This window comes from Lathamus discolor, chromosome Z (genome assembly GCF_037157495.1).
Source record: "Lathamus discolor isolate bLatDis1 chromosome Z, bLatDis1.hap1, whole genome shotgun sequence".
Lineage (NCBI taxonomy): Eukaryota > Metazoa > Chordata > Aves > Psittaciformes > Psittacidae > Lathamus > Lathamus discolor.
Window position 1 is genome coordinate 100658149 of NC_088909.1, and position 21638 is coordinate 100679786.

General features: G+C 45.0%; 1 protein-coding gene across 5 annotated transcripts in view; it reads right to left on the minus strand.

Annotated features, from left to right (window-relative positions):
* Window positions 1-3516: 3516 nt before the first annotated feature.
* LOC136004688 (phospholipid-transporting ATPase ID-like) overlaps window positions 3517-21638 on the minus strand; it is an 87650-nt gene continuing 69528 nt past the window's right edge. For all 5 annotated transcript variants that reach the window (XM_065661422.1, XM_065661421.1, XM_065661425.1 and 2 more), the window contains exons 20-28: window positions 20778-20883; window positions 19745-19892; window positions 15182-15365; window positions 13463-13686; window positions 12636-12719; window positions 11492-11737; window positions 10513-10651; window positions 8552-8682; window positions 3517-6255 (exon numbers count right to left, since the gene is read on the minus strand). In XM_065661422.1, coding sequence (XP_065517494.1) covers window positions 6034-6255; window positions 8552-8682; window positions 10513-10651; window positions 11492-11737; window positions 12636-12719; window positions 13463-13686; window positions 15182-15365; window positions 19745-19892; window positions 20778-20883 — 1484 coding nt within the window. In that variant the 3' untranslated portion in view covers window positions 3517-6033. The remainder of the gene's footprint in view (window positions 6256-8551; window positions 8683-10512; window positions 10652-11491; window positions 11738-12635; window positions 12720-13462; window positions 13687-15181; window positions 15366-19744; window positions 19893-20777; window positions 20884-21638) is intronic.

The window sequence follows — 21638 nt, forward strand, 5'->3', positions numbered from 1 at the left end:
GCTACAACTGCACGCAGTATCTTCATTTCGTGTATTCCCTGAGCTCAGCGTACCTTTGCCACACAGCACCTCGATGGCATGGGGAAGGGTGAAGGAGGCACTTCATCTATCCCTCATCTGTGTCGTGCAAAATATTGCCTGCAATCCCAGAAGAAAGACAGATTGGAGGTTTCAGTGAGCCATAACCCCTGTGCAATAGCCTAGTCAGGGTTATTACTACCAGGTAATATAAGTTTGTATAAATTATGTAATTATTTATATAACTATAATAAATTTAAATAAACATGAATAAAAACTTGGGAATAACCCAGGTTATACCAGGGTTATTCTTCAGCTCATCTAAAAAGAGAACAGATTTATTCCTGTGCATTGTCCATTGAACGCTGCCCAGGTAACAACTTCACCAACCCATCCAAAAGGCAACACAACCAAACCACTGAGTAAAGAAAACTGAGGATACCAGGCATCCTGCACAGAAAAAAGTGTCAGACAGCATCTGCTGCCACAGCAAAAACTGAACCAGAAGCAGAACTGCAAGCAGCAGAATACTGGGCAACCATAAGCCAGGCTTGCACCTTTTGAATAGTCTACATTCCCTTATCCACAGCCTGAAGGATTTTGAAGGAGGATTGCCAGGAGGTGAGGAAGCCTCTGAAGCAGCTGCTTCAGGTGTTGCTGTCTAAGCCCAAAGGATGCAAACCCACTGCTGCAAGCAAAAGGTCACCAGACTGGATCCTGGCCCAGCAGCTTCTCTGAAACACGTGAACCAGGAGACTTTCAGACTGCAATCTTTCAACATGAGAGTACAAATTAGTTTTCTAAATACAGACCTGTACTCTACGTGGAATGAACGGCCTGGATGCCTGCAGGGCTGATGGAGGGGAGCACTCTGCTCCAGATGACACAGAAGACTTCAGTTTAAAATTCAGGGCAGCCACTGACCCCCTGAGTCACCTTGGTCTGCATACTTCAGGGTCCAGCTCCCTGCTGAATGAGAAGATACTGATCCTCCCTGCCTCCCAGAAGAGGGAGAATGCAATAAGGCTTAAAAGGTCCCATGCTCTTGGCCATTAATCCCAAAAGGAGGCAAAAGGGGGTTGTTCACTCTGTACAAAAGCTACGCTTCTGTTATTAGTGCCTAATACGGATGTGGAGGCAGGATGCAGTCAGTAACAAAAACATTGGACTTCCCTTGAGACACAGTGCTCGGATCAGTTGGTGCTTTGTTTGTAGGGTGATGCACATGGGGCTGGAGATAGCTCCTGTATGTCTGCCCCAGCTTTGCACTCAGTGTAAACAATCAGTTCAGCAGCACAGCCCTCTCCGGGGCACAGACAGCTCCCCAAAGCCAGGCACCATGCTTCCAGAGAACCTACAAAAAGCCAGTGGCTGGATTGTCTGTTTTCCCAATTCAGAGGAAGCCTGGCCCAGCTTCGATTTCCTGCAACATCTCTTGGTGTCAGGGGGGTGGTGGGGCTGGAAAAGGCCAGATCCATTTATAACTGGAAAGCCTGGCAGAGGGTTCAGCCGTGTGTGGAAAGGCAGGGAGCTGACAGCTCAGTACAGCCAGATCCACGGAGCCGGAGAGGCAGGCTGGGAAGGAGACGGGTTATGAAAACCACTTCCCTTCAAGCTGGGAGCAGCAGGAGAGAGGTTGCTCCTCCGCAGCGCCAGGCAGAGGAAAACATTCCCTACTTCCGGGTGAATCATAAAAGTAGGGCAGCAGAAGACTATCTCTGGAAAAACTGAAGAGCAGCCGTGCTGCAGATACAGCCACAAGCACCCACAGGTCAAACCCAGGCTGTGGGGCTCTGTGCCCTTCTTCTGAGCCCTGTGTCACATTCACCCCTGGTCGCTGGAGCTGAGGCTGGGAATTCACTGGTGCTAAGAGGAACAACGGTTCCCTCCTTCTGGCATACTTACCTTGTTCAGCACATAAGCAGATGTAGTAAAAAGCGCTTTCCAACCCTCATAGAAAAAGCTTGCCCCTGGGGACAAGACACGAGTTTAAAGCATCAACATGCACAGACTTATTCTATGGGGACTTCAGCTCCTCCCCATGTTACCAGGCATGAGACAGTGAGAGAGAGGTGTTTATTTAGCTAACCCAATTTAGCTAACGATTGTGCATATTCGCAGTAAAGTTAGGAAAAATAACCGCTCCAGTTGCTTTAGGGATCACAAAGATGATAAGGCCATAAGAAAAACAAATGCTGTGGAGCCAAGGCAGTGAAATACCAGTGCTATTGTACAGGCATTGATGACAGGAGCAGTGTGCAAAAAAAGCCTCTGGTCACCCGCATTTATAAATGATAAACTCAAATGAACAGGTGCAGAAAGGGCCTCGGGGAAACAGAAAACCTATCAAACAAGAAGAAACTTAAGAGCCTGGCTTGTTTAGCCTGGCCAAATGTGGGCAGAGAGCGGATAGAATTGCTCTCTAAATATATCACAGGAGACAAACAAAACTGCTGAAGCAAAAGGATAATGCTGGCATGACAGCAAGAGAACAAATGCCCTGTGAACACATTCAGGTTGAAAATTAGAGGCGGAGAAAAATAATCAACTCAGAACAGGAGGTTTTCCAGCTAGAACATCTGGGTTTGGGATGTAGTTTTGTCAGTCGTCTGACAGGGTTACAGGACAAAGCACCTCTGCCCACAGGTATCCAAGAGGTGCCTTATGCTTCTGTTTTTGTTCCAGCTGGTAATTAGCATGGGTCATTACTCAGATGGCTTCATTCTTAGAACAGATTTGTTGAGGGTCACTACAGTTGGAGAACCTTGGGTAAGCACACAGGGCTCCTTTGCCCTCCCGTTCTGTATTTGCTGTCCATGAGTAACAACTTCCAGACTAGAGGTCAGTGGAGAAGAGTTGTGTGGATGCACACCCATGACCTGAGAGACACTGTCAGCCAGTAAAACACTTTAAGGGGCTTCTTCACAGAAGTACCTTGACATGCCTCTGCCCAAAGGAACCTGATGCCCCACGCTGTTAGTGGAAGAGTTTTCTTTGTGTCATCTTGTTGGATTCAGGGAAGGGAGAAGATGCTCTCTCTAATCCTTCCTCTGCTTCAGTGTAAGGAAAGTAACCATTTCATCACTGTTTATGATCAACGCACTATCATTCTTGGTCCTAAAATTTCTGCCCAGTGCACTTGTGAGTATTGAGGTGCTGCCTAAATAGAACACAGCATTCAAACCATGAACCTATATGTTATGGAATTATGAGAAAAAGGGAGGGGAAAACACCCCAGAAACACATTTCAGGGATGAGATTTTGATAGATCTATCAAATATGAAAACTTCATAAAAGACTAAAGTATCATCTTACATTCCACAACATGAGGTCTGATACCCCCCATATGGGACTGACAGAGCACTGCACACATAAGAAATACCAACACCCTCCCTCAAGGCAGCTTTCCCACCACAGGCCTGCCATCTAGGAATATGGATAAGCCTCCCTCCCGCAGGCTGACTCATTCCTTTGACCAAATAACAGAGTGGCAAAGAGTTGGTCATCCTAATATTATCTTTTTATTCTTTGAAATCATTTTACAAAATCAGGAGTGATGTAGGACAGACATCACTGCCAGGTGATGTGTTTCAAATGCTGATCTTGTCAAACCACTGAAATACGTGTATGTGGAGCAAGCTCACCAACAGCTCTATTATCCCCAGCATGTCCTAGGCAGTATTTACAAATCCCCTTCAGCTAGAAGGTGAGAGCCTTGCACATAAACTGTATGAGAAGAGTGACACAGTCTCAGAGTTGCCTTGCCCTGCCAGTAAAAGATCTGCTTCTAGTGCCCTGCATTATATTGCTCTGCACTACATGCTAGGAACAGCTTTGGTAGGACTCTCGGTCCACCCAGAGCAGTCTGGGTATTGTGGGGATGTCTGCTTGCCTGCACAGATTCCCCTTTTGCCTCTAGCCCCAGAGTGGCTGACTGCGAGAGACATAATCCTCGTCAGAAAGCCACGATTGTCTCTGCGAAGTGAATGCTAAATCAGAGGGAGGTGACAAGCACCAGTGGAGCCGCAGGCTCTCACTTTACTTAGGTATCTGCTTGCAGGGTAGATGGCCAGATTAGCATCTGCTCCTTCCTTATCAAGCAGCTCCTGGCCACTGAAGCCTGGATCCAGTCCCAGCTCTAGTTTTGCAGTGACTGCTGAAATCCAATGCCACAGTTTGCACTGAGCCTCCCCAAAAGCAGCAGGTGCAATAGACTCGGGTATTTTTCTGGGCCAAGTTGAACAATCTTTACATAGAAACTTAAAGCTTATGGAGCTTAAACAATCTTTACATAGAAACTGCTGAAACTGGGACCACAGGCCACAAGGTGCTATACTCTGAATGAAAAGGGGATGCGGCTGGCCTGTTGCCATCACATACTGCCTCCACCGATAGTTCAGAGACTCAAGGCAGAGAACTCCCAATAAATACCAGATGGTTACTGAGCAAAAAAAAAAAAAACAACAATTCAGAACAAGGAAGGAATCTAAATCTGCATAACGAAGCCAAAAAAAAAATAAACCACCAGCTAACGCTGCTTAGTCCTCTGCACATAAAAGCTTCAATTATTCAGATCAGCAGTGTTGGCAGGGCAAGCTCTCGCACTGACACGCTGTCCTTCCACCCAGTAACCCCACTGACGATGGACACAGTATAAAAAAACAGCCAGCAAAGCCCAGTCCCTCTGCCTTCAGCTGTGCCTGTGCATCCCTGGTCCCTCTGCTGGCAGTCATTTCCAGCTCTCTGAAGCTCACAATTGACAGACGAACTGTTCCTAAATAAAATACTACCCAGCACACAGAAACACTGCAAGGGCTCCCGAGCCCTCACTGAGATCCTCTGACACTCCACCACACGGCTCATCGGGAAGGGTGAAGGAGTCATCAGGTCATGCTTCATCCCTTATGCTGAGCCACAGCACCGGTGGAGGACAGGGAGGGGTAAAGGGCAGGACATCCCATGCTAGCCGTGAAATAGCATCTCTGCCTCTGATACTGCTTGTGTGACCTCCATCGAGTCAGACGTGCGTGTGCCTCAGTCTGCTATGGTGGAGGAGACACCCAGTGCTGGCAGATCAGATGAGCCCTAACCACTACACGGGCTTCTCAGGGCCAGGCTTTATCGCCTAATGGGAGCCTGAGATGCTTCTGCCCTTTTACCTAAAGTCTAAATGAAATGGCTGGTGACCTGCTACAGAACCTGAGAGGGCTCTAGGGACAATGACCTGCAAGAGTAGATTTGCAATGCAGATAAAAACAGGACAGGCTGATGAATGTCAAGTCCTTGTCCCTTGACCAACTAAGGGTTTCTCTAAGCACTTCCCGACTGCAGATGCGGGAAGAGGGTGGTGCTTGGGCACTGGCCATCTCATGAGAAACTGGATTAACTGTTAGTTTGGAAGGAGGCCATTGCAATGCGCGCCTTCCAAAGTGTCTGCGTACAGTCAAAAGGCCACAAAATTACACGTATTACTTTGGGGTTGTGTGGCTGGACCTAAGGCACAGCTGGGGTCAATACTGTCACCCCAGTAATACAGCTCAGAGTGTACTCATGATAGAAACAAGGCACGTAAATGAGAAGGACATTGCCAATTCAGCCTTTTCCTCAGCCTGGACTTCTCTTTGCCCTGAGGTATGTAGTTAAAGGAAGAAAAATGTAAAATAATCATTATGAACAATCTCAGGGAGCAGAGATGCCTCCTGCAGGATGTTCTCTGTCATTCCAGGGAGGCCCTCTGGAATACCTACATCTCTAATGCATCCTGCCTGCATTCCCTTGGCAGCAGCACATGTCTTTGGAAGAGAAGCTCGAGTCAGAGGCTGAACCTGGGTGAAAAAGGCCCACGTTCTTGATTTGGTATCCTGGAGGGCAGAGCTCTGGGCAACCACTGCCTCTGCGCTTTGCAGGGAGCACAGCCCCCCCTCCTGACAGCCCTTCGCTTTGGTTTGTGGTGTTGGTTTTTGTGTTTCTTTGGGGGTTTGGGGGTTATTTTTCTGTTTTGGTTGGGTTTTTTTTTTACAATCCTTTGTGCTTATATTTGTCACTATTTGGGGAAAATGTTCCCGTCATGGCAAATGGGGATTTTGGCCTCATGTTTCTCCCAGACATAATGAGCGCTCCAAAGCCGTGTTGATGGGCAAAAGCGTAGCCAGAGCGGCGGGTGCTGGTTCGGCGCAGGTGTCTCCTGGGTGAGGGTGGAGGCGGCCGCTTTTTGGCTTCTTTGATCTTGAGCAGGACCTGGAATCAGAAAATAAGATGGAAAAAGTGGGAAGTGCATCGTTACTCACAAGCACAGTAACACAGGAACAAAGGGAAACAGAAGCAAGGGTCCAAAGCCAAAACTGATTGGCAAAACAGGAGGATGGCAGGAGGGGTTGCGGAGCAGGAACTAAACTGGCAGCCTGGTAAAAGCAAAAGGTCACCTTATTCTAGAAGGCATAATTGCAGTGTCATCTTTAAGTCATGGGAGGAGAAGATTTACAGGTTTCTGATGCCTGAGCTGGGTATTACTGCAGCTCTTTTAGGCTCTTCAGACCAATAAGCCAAAATGTTGAAGTCATCTCAACAATAGAAAACAAAGAAACATTTAAGAATTTGCTTATTTCTACTAAAGTAATTACTAGTCATTTCTACTAATTACTACTCAAGGGGATCTCTGATACATAAAAGCTTTTTATGATGAGAATGGAGATAAATAGATTCTCATATTCCTTGGTAGAAGGGAAAGAAATAATGCACTTTTTCTGCAGGTAGTGGGATCTCTGGTGGCCACCAGCATCGTCTGTGGACAAGCATCTTTTGAGAAAGGGGCTGCTAAAGGCATAAGTCTGGTACTGAGTGCCAGTGGCTCATCAGAATCCCCAAGGGTTGGACCCCTGTTCTTCTTGCTTGGGATAGTGGCAGCTGTAGGTACTCGGCCTTCCTAAACATCAGGTCTCTATTTAAGTTCACAGAATCCTGGAATGGTTTGGGTTGAAGAGAACTTACAGCTCACCCAGTTCCAACCCCTGCCACGGGCAGGGACATCTTCCACAAGACCAGGTTGCTCCAAGCCCCTGTGTCCAACCTGGCCTTGAACACTGCCAGGGATGGGGCAGCCACAGCTTCTCTGGGCACCCCCTGCCAGTGCCTCAGCACCCTCACAGGGAAGATTTTTTTTCTTAATATCTAATCTAAGTCTCCTCCTTGTCAGTTCAAACCCATTCCCTCTTCTCCTGTCACTACAGGCCCTTGTAAAATGTCCCTCTCCAGCTTTCTTGTATAAGTCCCTCTCAATACTGCTTGCTGGGGATCTCCATACATTAGGAAATCCAAATGCTCCTCTCCTGCGGCAATTTGCTTCCTAGAGGAGGTAGAAAAGTAATTTTTCACTAGAGAGAAGTGCTCAGGCCAGGCCCTAAGGCTGGCACTCTGGATTACAACTCTGTTGGACTTAGAAAAAGTGCAATTTTGCTAGACAGTTTTGCCCCATTCCTGGCAGTGTTCAAGGCCAGGTTGGAGGGGGCCTGGAACAACCTGCTCTAGTGGAAGGTGTCCCTGCCACGGCAGGGGGTTGGAACTGGATGTGCTTTAAGGTCCCTTCCAACCCAAACCAGTCTGAAATTTATGGTTGCATGGCTTCTACTCAACTAAGGGGAAAACTCAGCCTATTTTCACATACCTGAACTGCCTCTAATTGTGTCCTGAGGACCTCCCGACTTTGCAGTCTTCTCTGTCACCCACCTACCACCTCTGCGAGGGCTCAGAATTCCCCTGCGCTCATTCGCCAACAGTTCTGGAGCACTGGGGAGCTTCACAGCCATCCCAAGGATGATGAGGGCAGCCACTGAGGAGCACTGAGGCGCGTTCCCCTGCGGCTGTGCTCCAGCACTGGTTTCTCACAGCTCAGTGCAGGAAGAGGGGAAAAGCACCAGGTGGCAGCAGCATTTTGCAGATGCTGCTGCTCGGAAGCGAGCCGGGGGAGCTGTGTTTAGGCTAACATCCTCGAGGGGTCCGTCGGCGGCAGTGAGCTGCGCGCTCTCTGCCCACTCCATCTCTCCCAGCCCTAGTGGCCTCATCTGCATGCTCTTTCTGGTTTCAGAGGGCGCATGTAACTACGGGTTACAAACGAAGTAAATTCTTACGTCGAAAAAAAGCCCAAATAGCAAACACGTAATGCTGGGTGGAGAGTAAAGGGCTGTGGTTTGCCAGGCTAAAAACTGTACAATATGAGGTTAGGAGGAACACGCCAATCCTTTGCACTGAGCCACAGCCCTTAAACCATGAACCTAAAAATAGTGCCGCTTCCTTGCTCCAGTGCAGTCTAATCTAGATCTAAATAATCTCAGCCTTGGTCCCAATTGCAGATGGTTTTGAGCTGTGCCAAAACCCGAATTCAATCCTCCTTCCCAAGGGAATAGGGGACAGACAGATGGCAGCACTTGCATCTACAGGGACATACACTCTGATCAGTGCCAAGGCCATGCAGCATGGTTCCATGAGAAGCTTAGGCAGTAGTAAGCAGGATTTCTGGTTTAATAAGGTATCTCCTTACTTTATCACTGGGAGTTGGCCTTAACTGAGTCTTCAGGAATCGAAAGCCAACTACAGGCAGCACACAGAGGGTGATGCTGAGGAATATTGCTAGCCACACGTTTGGCTGGCTGAGGGTGTTTCGAGCTGTACCTGAAAAACAAAAAGCAGGATTAAAACTGTAACGGTCACCTGAACCTTTCACGCTCTGTGATTCCGAGGCACTTGGCAAACGATCAAAGTACAAAAAAGACACCATCCCCAACAGTGAGATCGATTTGCTGTATAAAGAACAATAATACTAATGTCACTGTTTGAGATGAGCAAAGAAAGACGCAACACCCAGACACAGCTGCAGCAACAACTGAGGGACACCAGCCTATCAGAGTGAATGCCTTAACTATGTACAAAGAGTCAAATCACTGCAAATGGTTGATACAATAGTTCAGGAGACCTTCAGCAGCAGCAGTCCTGCCCTCTCACCTTTTGCCAGGACTCTAGTGCAAAATGAGGAATACTGTTATATTACTTCCCAGCGCCATTTCCTGAGGCATATGGAGTACTGACTGACTGCCCAGCAGATGATGGATGGGATCACAGCCCTTTACAAAACGAGCATTTTTTACTTTAGGTGTCTGCACAGCCAATGTAGTCTGATGGGTACATTGGCAGACGAACTGCCACGTACTGGTGTGACACTACCACCTTCTTTGAAACCACAGGGCTCACTTTTGGCTTCTCCAAAACTGAAGGAATGCAAGATAGAACAAACAGTCTGCAAAACCCTCATTACAGGGCTTAATGATGCTGTTGTTGGCAGTAAAGTTGATGAATGTTTTCTTTTCAGTTGGCCAAATTCTGCTGTAATACAGCTCCACTGAAATTAAAGAAAACAAGTTGCCTCAGTCTAGACTATAAACACTTTTCTTAAAAATAGTTTCAGACGGAGACATTATTAAGCAGCCTATGTGCTGAGCAGCAGAGAGAGATACGGCAAGTGTATTTCCACCTGTCTTTGGAAACTGAACAGACACTGTCTTCACTCAGTGCTTCTGATAATAAAGGCCGTCTTACAGGGGATGTGACATCTGTTTGTAAAACACATAGCAACAACTGACCTGAACCTCAAATACTTCTAAAATGGCCGATCACCCTGGTATTGCAGTGAAGATGGGCAGAACAAGTCTTGGCTTAACAATTCATTCAGAAATAAAGGAATTGATTAATACATGAATCTGAGACTTGAAAAGCATTGGGAGTTTGGAATTAGAGTCTCCTAACACTGCTGTATCAATATTGGCTACGAATGCACAGGGCTGTTAAACACATCTGAACTACTTTGCTAAGCTTTCATCTTCCCCCTGGTCAAAGTTTCATGAGGTGGACTCATTTTTAGGTTATCCTGCAAGTTTTGCACGTGTTTATAAATCTTTAATGTACGGTAATACTAAAGACTGGTCATCACTGTAATTTTTTTTGTTGGGAATTTGTCACTTAACCTGGCTCGCTGTAATCAGTGTTTTTTGCATGTCTAACTGGATATGGGACTCCCCTGCTTTCCTGTACCAACATGTTAACTTACTTACAAAAGAACATGCATCTTTCTGCAAATAAAATGCCTCTAGATATCTGTAAAAATTGGACACCTGGAAACACAACATGAAAGAGCAGCAGAAAACATTCCAGCCAGCTCAGTTTATTTAAAGGCCAGGTTTATTTAAAGGACCATTCCTGTGGCTGCCTGTAGATGTGCATTTTTATGCAAGGAAGTGAATGAGGAAAACGTTCACCAAGATGGATGGGTTTCAAAATAAGCATTCCCAGCAGCCCTCAGAAATGCTCTGGCATTTCTTGTAGAAAAGACGATCAATACATTGTTCTTGCCTCTAGAGAGGCAATAATGTGCACTAGAAATACTTGGCAAGATTAAAGCCCTGTAGTAGGCCCATTTTGAGTGCAATCCAGATTTGTCCCAGGGCTTACCAACAAAGGGAAAGGAGGCTGTGAAGATCATGTACATGCCGTCACTATACATGGTGAAGGTGATAGCAAAGTAAACTGAAAGGCTGCCCCAGATGAAGAACTGGTTCACAACTGTCCAGTAAGAAGTGTCCAAGCAGATCTGAAAGAATGGAACAATACAGATACGGTCAGTGCCTTAATTATTCAGCAGATCAGGGTTGAACACAGCTTGTCCTCTGCTTCATATAGCTGTCCCCAAGACTTACTCATTCGAGTCTCAAGAAATACCAAGCCACAGATGATAGGATGCCAGGATACTATTCAAGGCAAGCATGTTTGCCTTGTTCTTCCATTCTTGTCAAGCGAACTCAAATGAGCAATACTTATGTCCCCACACCCAGGCTGTGATCTAGCATTGAGAGTTTGGAGAAGAAGCCTACAAGACCTCAGACAGCAGAAACCGTTACCTAGGGATATGTGATTGACTGGTTTACTTTTAAGAAGTTTATTTCATCCTGGCACTACCACCTGAATTTTGTACCACCCAAGTCTTTGCTGCAGATTTAGCATCTGCATCATGCATTGGGCCAGGCTACAGAGACAGCCCCAAAATGGAAACCCTATAAATAACTACCTGATAGCAGTCAAGACAATTCAATAACCAGCTGATAGCAGTCAAGACAAATTTGAAGAATAAGAGAGTCTTGTTCTTCAAACCCTTCCCATAGAACTGGAATTAGTCCTCTATTCCCAGCTTTACCTATTTTGCCTGCTATGACTGCAAACTTTTCAAAGCAGAGACTGTTTTCCTGTCACCCTGATCTCAAGTAAATCTGCTGATCTTATGAACTGAGGAGAGTAATCTGGTGTCAACCTTGTTTTTCGCAAGAATGCAATGTGCAGGAGCAAATACAATGCTATCAGGATTCCAGTGGCCCTCCAGATGCTGCCTTCATAACACAACAACTAATTCCTAAAAATATTACCTGGGATGCCTTACCTGTACAGAAACCACAATCAGTAAGCAAGTCTGGACCATCAGTGCAAAGGACTGGTAGTCAGCAATAGCCTTCCCATCACTTCTCACTGTATTGTACATGGCCCCATAGGGGATGAAGAAAAGAATGAGGGAACTGTAGATCCCTTGAAACATGCACTTGACAAACACCGTTTTGTTAAAGTAGAGGTTTTGTTGGCCAGGCACATAGAGCTGAGGAAACAGCAAGCTCCAACTATCATCCACATCCTGAAGGTAGAGAGAAGATGGTCAGATTTGCTGCCAGCTACCCAACTTACCTCACATGACCACTTAGGGTTGTCATGTCTCTGTAACATGCATTTCCATGAGAAAAGGCTTAGCACACAATTCACTCAGTTGTGCTGACTACTATGCCACATCCCAAGGTCACCTAGACATATTTTACGTGTTGAATTTCACCTTTCTTGAGAAAACTGACAAATGCTGCTACTGCAAGAAAAATGAAGGTACACTTCATCTTAAGCAGAATGCATGGTCTGCTTTCCAGAGAGTTGCCTGGAAGCTCAGGGATAGGAGATAGCTTTCCTGGGTCCACTTGGACTCAGGTCCACTCCTGTCTGATTTGGATCCCTTAAGTGTCCAGAGCTGACCCACTTCAGAGTAGCAAGTTCCTGCTTAATATAGAAACAGCTTTATTCCTCCTATGTCTTGCTGAACAGTAATAACGGGGTAGAAATGTGTATGTGAAATCACTGCAGAAAGACTTCTACTAGAAAGGCTGAGCCTGGAAAACTTGGCTTCAGAGATATGGCTCATTCATTGTTTTGTGTGGTCATTAAAAAGTCACTTGCCAGGCTGCAGGAACATAGCTGGTATGATGTGATTACTTCAGGGGAGTGTTGCAATGAGAACTTTTACTGTACTCAACAGCCTGACCCAAAAGTCTCTCCTCACACACTGAAACGCACAGACCACATCAGGATAATACACCATCTCCCCCTGGTCCATTCTTTTTTTGTGCTCTCAGATCTCAGTGGCAGGAAATTATTCCAGGGGCTACCACAGTAGTAACTAGCCAAAAGGTAAGCTGCTTTTGCTTCATGGAACAAAGCACCCGAAGATAAAGCTCCTGTAAAAGAAATCCAAGGGGTGATAGAAACAGTACCTGATCAAAGAGGCTCATTCCTAGCACTGGGAGGGAGGTATACACCAAATTGTAAAGCGTAATGAACCACTCATCATAGACAGTCTAAAAAAAACCCAACAAAACAGAGCATGGCATTAGTAGAAAGCTACATTTTCCATCTCTTCAACAGATACACAAATTATGCAGCATTTTGGTTTGAGATGCTAACAAGACCAAAATGTAAGGTGACTAAAGCTCATCAGCCCAGATGTGGGAGTATATGGATTGGATTTGCTCTGCACCCAGTGCAGCAGCAGTGGGAGCAGGATCAGCCCCAGCAAGGCCATGCTCTGTAGTGGTCAGCAGCAGGCAGGGGCAGATGGCGAGCATCCTGACTGCACCCATCTGACTATTTCACATGCTATCTCTGCTTCCCGGGGGCTGGGTTTGGTTGGGGATTTGCTTGTCTTCAGCTAACACTACATTTTTCCCTGCAGATTTGCCCCTCTTTGCAAGCTGCTGAAGCACGCAGGCGTCCTAGGGTTAAATGGTTTGCTTTAAATGTGCTAACAGGGCAAGCAGAAGTCTTACACAGACCTGCTCCACTCTAGTCAGGCCTCTGTCTAATCTGTATCCTTGTTTGATGGCTATAGCCACTTTGAATCTTCTGAAAATCCCACAAGGGACCTATGTACTTTGTAATGCAACTAAATGTCTTCAGGCACAGTGAAGGCAGCAGTATCCGCTTTGTGTTCGTACAGCTGAAGAAGAAAGACCTGTGTGCTGCTAGTGAGGGGAAAAATAGCTTGGTTCAGTTCCTTTTAAAATGCTGGGCACAATGATGATAAAACAGAAGTTGGACCTACCTGTGCTGAGAAGCCAGAGAAGAACCCATACCAGAAATGCACTAATGTGAAGGCAAAATTCTTGTAGAAGAAGTATTTGAGGAACTTGCACATGCGGATGTAGGACCACCGGCCATGGACCAAAAGCAGGCGCTGCAGGTAGCGGAACTGTGCAAAGGAGAAGTCACTGGACAAGACCGCCTGCATCCCCTCCTGGCCACTGATACCAACCCCGATGTGGGCAGCTGCAACAGAAAGGTTATTGGTCATGTCATTGCACTGGGAGTTTTGATTATTCTGGTTTTTAAATGAATTCCCTGCCCTGGGACACTGTGTTAATTCTCTCCCAGCCTTCATAGAAAGTAATCTGTAAAGTTCTTTCTTAAAAACATTAAAAAATACTTTAAAGCACTAATTCTTTCAGCAGTGTTGTGATTTTGGCTGTAGTGATGCATTTCCAGTAACTGGGCTTTTGTTATTTCCGTGATATTACACCCTCCATGACAATTAGCTTTTTCTTTCTGGACGTTTTCCAGCAGTATAAATGCTGCTGTGCACAACAGCCACTGTTACGAAAAAATAACTTAAATTTATACTGACATGTGACTCGTATTTACATGCACGCTTGTCCTTCTAGCAGCCGTAAAACATCACTCTAGAGAAGCAAAATATTCAGACTCCTTGCAGATTTCTCAGACACAGTGCTACAAGGCAGACTATAGCCTTCTTACATGTCCTGGGCTTTATTAGTTCAATCAGATAATTAGATAGAAGAGCCACATCTTTTTAAATAGTAACTTGGGCTTATTAAACACGGACATAAGTTTAATGTGACAGCTAATTATACAGCTTTAACTAATGAGAACAATCTTGATGGCTGGAGGTTGAGCTTTCCATGAACAGCAAATTGATAAAATCCCAAAGTCCCAGCCCTCCCATTGGGGGAGTGGGTTTGTTTCTAATTATCATGTACACTTTAACTTTTCTTACCCTTTCTTTACTGACTGCCTGACTTATCTTCCTTGAAGCTCCCTACTAAGCCTTTTCTTTCTTAATTAAAAGGCTCTAGTTAATCAATTCCTGCAAATTAACACAAGGAAGATTAGCACAGGCCCTTCTGAATAATCTTAATTTAATTATACCTAGTTAGGGGATTTTTATGATAAATTCAGTGAGGTAGTGCAGCATCAAATGATGCCCAAGGACGAAGGCACCTAGAAGCGCATAATCTACAGCTGAAGAGGTAATTGACAAATGCCCCTACCACATAGAAATGTTAAAAAAAATCATGTAACATTATACAGACTATTTAGAGGTGTGGAGATCTTTCTTTCTGCATTGCAGACAGGGCCTCTGTGAAACAAACTTGTTTGTTCTTTGTATCACCCTTGTGACAGCGGTCATGCAGAAACATGGGTGGACATGATACAGCCGCTATGGGCTTTAGTTTGTTCTAAGGTAAAAAGAGAGAAAAGGCCAGCAAGTGCAGCCTTAGCTTCCAGCATCCTGGTGGTGGGAGCACAGCAAAGGGCCCTTCTGCGTGTCCTGGAAGGCAGGAGACACCAGTAGCCCATAGTGATGGCGCTCTGTAGAAACCTGCCAAACCCGAAACACAGCCCCTTGGTGCCACAAAGAAGGTGGTCCAGAGGGCAGCCAGATGCATTCCTGCTGTTAGACCACCCCAGAGAGCAAATACATCATCAGTTTGCCAGAGCATGCCAGTTGCTGTCCATTACTCACTTTTGATCATGCTGACATCATTGGCGCCATCCCCAATTGCCAAGGTCACAGCCTTCTTGTACTTCTTCACCAGCTCCACCACCTGGGCCTTCTGCAGCGGGGTCACCCGACAGCAAATCACCACTTTGCACATGCAAGCAGTTCTCACCAGCTCCAGCTCCAGATTCTCTTCCAGCCCATAAGCCTGAGAAGGAGCAAAGGGAGTGTTCAGATCAGACTAGCAGCAACTCGTGGCCTGACAAAGAGGATGCAGTGGGAAGGAAATAAGGAATGTGCTAGTTCTTCCATTGGCAGGAGGAAGGCATGATATACCCTAAGCGAATCTGTTCATTCAGTTGCAGGGAGCATCCACACTGCACAGCATCATGCCAAACAGTGTGCACCTATGGGCTTGCATCTTGGGTGAACCACAGCTGAATATGCACAACAGATGCTCTGGCTGACGTAACCTGACGGTGCATCAGAAGTGTCAAACAACAAGACCACTAAATTAACAAAGCTGATGCTGGGCTGGAGACAGCCTTGCATATCTTCATGTGGGAGAGTCTGTGCTCATCCCTCTTGGTTTATTTTTTAAGATCTAGGAGATCTGTGGTATAAACAGGCTTCAAATAGGGAGCAGTTAATTAAAACAACACATGGAAAAAGCTGAGCTCAGGTGAGCATGACAAATCAAAACAAAAAGCCACGGAAAACACAACTTCGCTCTGAGTGTTGACCCTTTAAACCAGTCATCCGTGTTACTTCTGTTTGGCAAGCACAGAGATAATTGGATGTCTGGTTACCCCTCCAGCTCTGCATGAGGAGGAGGGAGCGCTGTTATCTTTTCATATTTCTTTCAGATCATGCTTTTTGGCTCTGTTCTTTGGTGTCTCTTCTCAGTAAAAATGCACGGGAGGAATCTACAGGGCTCTTTCTTCGTCTTTCCTCTTTCCATTACAGCAGACCCTGTCTGCGTAAGGCAGACAATCTTGAGGTCAAATACTCTTTCTTCTTGAAACAGATAGCTGTGAGTCACCAGTGCCCTGCTCCCCTCCCATCAATGGCAGGCAGGCTTGCTCAATAAGAAAGACCTTTTTGTGGTTCAGCTTTAGTACCGGCCAGTCAGTGCAGTTAGAGATGGCTTTTGCCACAACATCCTCGCAAACACAACAGCACTAGCAAAATGTTAACACGTAGTCTATTAATGGCACTGCACACAAGTTAACTTGCATGATGATGCCATTACAGATGCTAATGTGCTTGTGTTCCCTTGCTTTGCTTAAGTGATACCACATCTAGCCCCAGTGGTGCCATCCCACTCATATGCATGCAGGGATACGACACTGGACAGATGCTGTGTTTGAGTGGGACAGTTTCAGCACCAGTACCATTATTCAAGCTCTAGGTTCATAGAAATAAATAAATAACATAAAGTCTTGTCCACACTGTCCTTGTAGTTGACACCCAGCAGAAAGCCATGGTCCAGGTGAAACTGCTGTGTCCACTCCACTATGGGCTATATGGATTAGCTGCTACCACACAGGCCACATTTGATTTGCTTTGTGCAGGACGTATCTCCTTGCCAGGGTTATGGGTGAGTGTGAGGTTTTCCACAAATAAGAAGAAGGATTTGTCACTGCTGCAAGTGGTGCTTTTGTAGGACAGCCCTTGGGATCTTGTGCTGCAGGGTGAGGGGATAGAGCAGGAACAGGAAGGGGCTTGTGGCTGGCTGGGGTGTCAGAGGATTTGCCCATGCAGGTGCACTAAACTTATGGCATCCTCATAGATAAGTTAAAGAAGTGTGGGCTTGACGATCAAGTAGTGAGGTGGATCGAGAACTGGTTGAAAGGAAGAAGGCAGAGAGTTGTGGTCAATGGCGCAGAATCTAGCTGGAGGTCTGTGACTAGTGGAGTTCCTCAGGGGTCGGTGCTGGGACCGGTGCTGTTTAATATTTTCATCAATGACCTGGATGAGGGAACTGAGTGCACCCTCAGCAAGTTTGCTGATGACACAAAACTGGGAGGAGTGGCTGACACACCAGAGGACTGTGCTGCCATTCAGCGAGACCTGGACAGGCTGGAGAGTTGGGCGGGGAGAAACTTGATGAAATTTAACAAGGGCAAGTGTAGAGTCTTGCATCTGGGGAAGAACAACCCCATGTACCAGTACAGGTTGGGGGGTGACCTGCTGGAAAGTAGCGAAGGGGAAAGGGACCTGGGGGTCCTGGTGGACAGGAGGATGACCATGAGCCAGCAATGTGCTCTTGCGGCCAAGAAGGCAAATGGCATCTTAGGGTGCATTAGAAAGGGAGTGGTTAGTAGGTCAAGAGAGGTTCTCCTCCCCCTCTACTCAGCATTGGTGAGGCCGCATCTGGAATATTGCGTCCAGTTCTGGGCCCCTCTGTTCAAGAAGGACAGGGAATTGCTTGAAGGAGTCCAGCGCAGAGCCACAAAGATGATTAAGGGAGTGGAACATCTCCCTTATGAGGAGAGGCTGAGGGAGCTGGGTCTCTTTAGCTTGGAGAAGAAGGAGACTGAGGGGTGACCTCATCAATGTTACAAATATGTAAAGGGTGGGTGTCAGGATGATGGAGCTAGGCTTTTTTCAGTGATATCCAGTGATAGGACAAGGGGCAATGGGTGTAAACTGGAGCATAGGAAGTTCCACGTTAACATCAGGAAGAACTTCTTTACTGTAAGAGTGACAGAGCACTGGAACAGGTTGCCCAGGGGGGTTGTGGAGTCTCCTACACTGGAGATATTCAAGGCCCGCCTGGACAAGTTCCTGTGTGATGTACTGTAGGTTACCCTGCTCTTGCAGGGGGGTTGGACTAGATGATCTTTTGAGGTCCCTTCCAACCCTTGGGATTCTGTGATTCTGTGATTCTGTGATAGAGCTCTTGCCTGTTTTGCAGTGGGGATCTAAAAGGGAATTAGAGCCCTGGAGTTAGAGGGAGCTAGTGTAAAAAAGGGTATTTGACAACATAGACACTGCCTGAAACTGTCCCATCTAGCCCAGGGTTTCTATACATGGCACACAAGCCAAAGATGGAGTAAAATGAGATCTTTTATATAGCAATTTGCTGGGCTGGTATAAGAGCCAGGGGTTAGGTTTGCTGGACTGCCATCAAGAGAGGTATCAACCACAGGGAACAAAAGCATCTTGTCTCTGAAAAGCAGCACCTCCTGTCTCTTTCGAAATCTACTTCTTTGCTTTCCCCACAGTGTGGGAAAGCAAAATACAAGACACAAATAAACCTGATCTGACTAAGTCTTTCTCACAGACAGGCTGGAATGTATCTAAATTGTTTTTTTTTCTTTAACTTGCTCTAAAAAATTCCCAATGATGGCAAATCTATTCCAGTGCTTCACTATTCTCACCAGGAAGACATTTCACCCCAAACTCTTATCTCAGTCTAATGCCATTGCTTTTTTATTTACCTGCTATTATTTGAAGAGTACTACCAAGACTGATCAGTATTCTCCAGGCTAAGAAATCCTAACTTTCTCAGTTCTCCCCTTGCTTTCCAGATCATGTATGACTGCTCTTGCAGTCTTCTTTGTACTCTCTCTAGTTGGTTCACATATTGTCAGAGAAAATAGCCCAAATAAATGTAATTATTTCAGCTAATACTTTACTGATGCCAAATGAAGCAGGAGGGTTTCTTCACAAGTCTTACGGATGGATGATGCTCTTAAATACGTATCTCTGAATTTGTATGTGTCTAGTTGATTATGTTGTGTCTAGTGAAAGTGGAGAGCAAGGCTTTTCTTCTTACTCAATTGCATTCTCCTTTTCTCCAATTTGTTAAAATTGCTTTCAACCCTAACATTGAACTCCATCATGCCTACAGTTTCTCCTAGCCTGCTGTTAGCTGCTCTTTTTTTAAATATTTATTGCAAGCACTGAATATCAAATAGATGTGGGATAGCCCCCTGCAGATGCCACTTAATTCTTGTTTTAGATCAACAGTGAGCCCTTAAAAGCCACACTTTCCGAGCAGTCTTGCATCTGCCACTTAACAATTTCATCTAGCCTATATTACTTTAGTTTGCTTGAAAGAACATCATGGGAGAGAACATCAAACAATTTATTAGTTAAGTTATAAGATATATATTCTATCTGTTAAATGTGTCTGTTATAATACTAAATATGGCTACATTTACTAAATACATGCTAAATGTGGATATATGTAGCAGAATACGTTCTTGTCATACTTGAAACCCATGTATGATGTTATCGTATCTTCTTGCTTCAGCCATAAATGACCTGATTATTCTTCTAGCATCTTTCTGGAAATGAAAATTCATCCAACTATTCAACCCCTCTTGTTCACCTAACATCAGGCCATCTCTTCACTGTTCCAGTCTTCTGAAACCTTGCCTATCGCCTTTTATGTCTCAAAAAACCACTGGATCTAATCTTCTGTTAGGAAAAAAAAATATTTTTTTAAAGCATTTTCAGACTTCCAGCATGTCAAGAGTTAAGTGGCATCTGCAGGGGGCTATCCCACATCTCTTTGATATTCACAGTAAGTCCTTCAGAGAACTCAGCCCTAACATGTCTCTGAACTTTTCTTACCAGGCTGTGGCCAGTGATAACCAGACCATAAACCCCGTTTGCTTGCTCATCAGGTAAAACTTTGGGTTTTTTTGAAGAATTTTCAAACTGAATGGTGATTTCATCACTGTCCAGGAAAGAGTCTGGCTTCATCTTTCTCCTTGCATCCCTAAAAGAAAAAAAAAAAAAATCCAGAATAATAATGAAAGGCTTATAAAAATATTTATGTTTTATTAAAACAACCTTATGAAAATAAAAACTGTATGCTACCCTTTCTCCTTTATCCCGACAACAACATGCATAGTTTAGCTGATGCTGTTTGTGCAGATCATCCCATGCTTCTGAAACTCTTAACAAGCGTGTGCTAAACTTGTGCTGATTGAAAGCCAAACAAATCATCTGAGTGTCATGAAGGACTACATCCCAAAAGGAATCCAAATTATCTGTACAAGTTACCTGGCAACCACCTATTTAAAGAGAAAAAGACTGAAAAAACTATCCAATTTTCCACCTACGAAATCATGTCTACTGTTGAGGCTAGAGAGGAAGGTAGGTAGGTTTCCAGATAATACTAGGAAATGACCACATCCAGACAAAGGACTGAAATGTGTATCATGGAATCATAGAATTATAGAATGGTGTGGGTTTGAAAGAACCTTAAGATCACCTAGTTCTGACCCACTGCCATGGGAGGAGACAAAATGAATTGAGTATTCTGTGATTGGCAATAGCAGTGGAGAAATGGCGTATCTTGAGCCTGGAGCTAAAGGCTTTGTAGCTCTAGATCAGTTGTCAAATGTCAGCTGATACTGCTTGCCTGACTCCACTTTCTTACACGTTTACATAGATTTGACCTTTTGGATCAAGAAGCTTCAGAGTTTATCCTCAAAGGAGTTTTCTACATTGTGCTTAGCTGCTGGATCTTCCAGGGAGATTACCAAAGGTCCCTGAATGAACTGCAACAAGTAGAGCCCATTGGGAAAAAAAAAAAGTGGAATAATACAAAACACAATGTCAGTGCACCTCAGTAAAACCATATATTTAAGCCATTTACCTCAGCTCCTTAAGCACATCATCAGATGTGCTGCCTTCAATAACGAAAACATCGTCCATGTCATCATTCAGCAAGTTGCAGGAGTAACTGATATTCATTGCTGTCTCTGGGAAAGAAAAAACAGAAAGATGACCATGTTAGCAGCCCCAAACTCACCTACCAGCTCGTGGCCTTTTGAAACACATGCTGAAAGCTCTCTTTCTCACACCAAAGAGCTCTGAGCACTTCAGAGGTAACAGTTTAAGACAGCCGGGAGAGACACCTTTATGGATGTAGCAGCATATCTCCTCTAAGTGGGCTTCATAAGGCCACAGAAGAAAAATTTTCCAACCAAAAAGAAAAAACTTAAAACATCCTTTGGCAATAACAGACATTTCAAGCTGATTCCAAAAAATAATTTCAGGATTTTTAACTTTTCCTCTCTATACTCCCAGAAAAGCCCCAAACTATAGTTCTGAAGCAGAATATCAAGACATTTTGCTCAGAAAATTCAGGGAAAAAAAAGAAAGTATTATTTTGGTATATCATAAGCAAAACTACTACATTTGGAACACAACAAAATGAAATGTTTCATTTTTCACTATAATTCTCTGCCCATTTCTTGGATTAAGTTACTCGCAAACACTTCTGGCCTCCCTGAAATGCTACTGTTTCAGCAAAGTTACTATTTCTCCAAAAGAATTCACTCGAGTCTATTTACCATTCTTTCCAACTGAGTGCTTTCTCCAAAAGTCTAGGTTTCCTCCATTTTTATTCTGGATCAGTAACACCAGGACAAAACTGAGACAGACCCAACATCCACTTTAGCAATAAAGTTCCTGGAAGCAGGGAAAGATTTTTTTTCCACCTTCTTCACCAGCA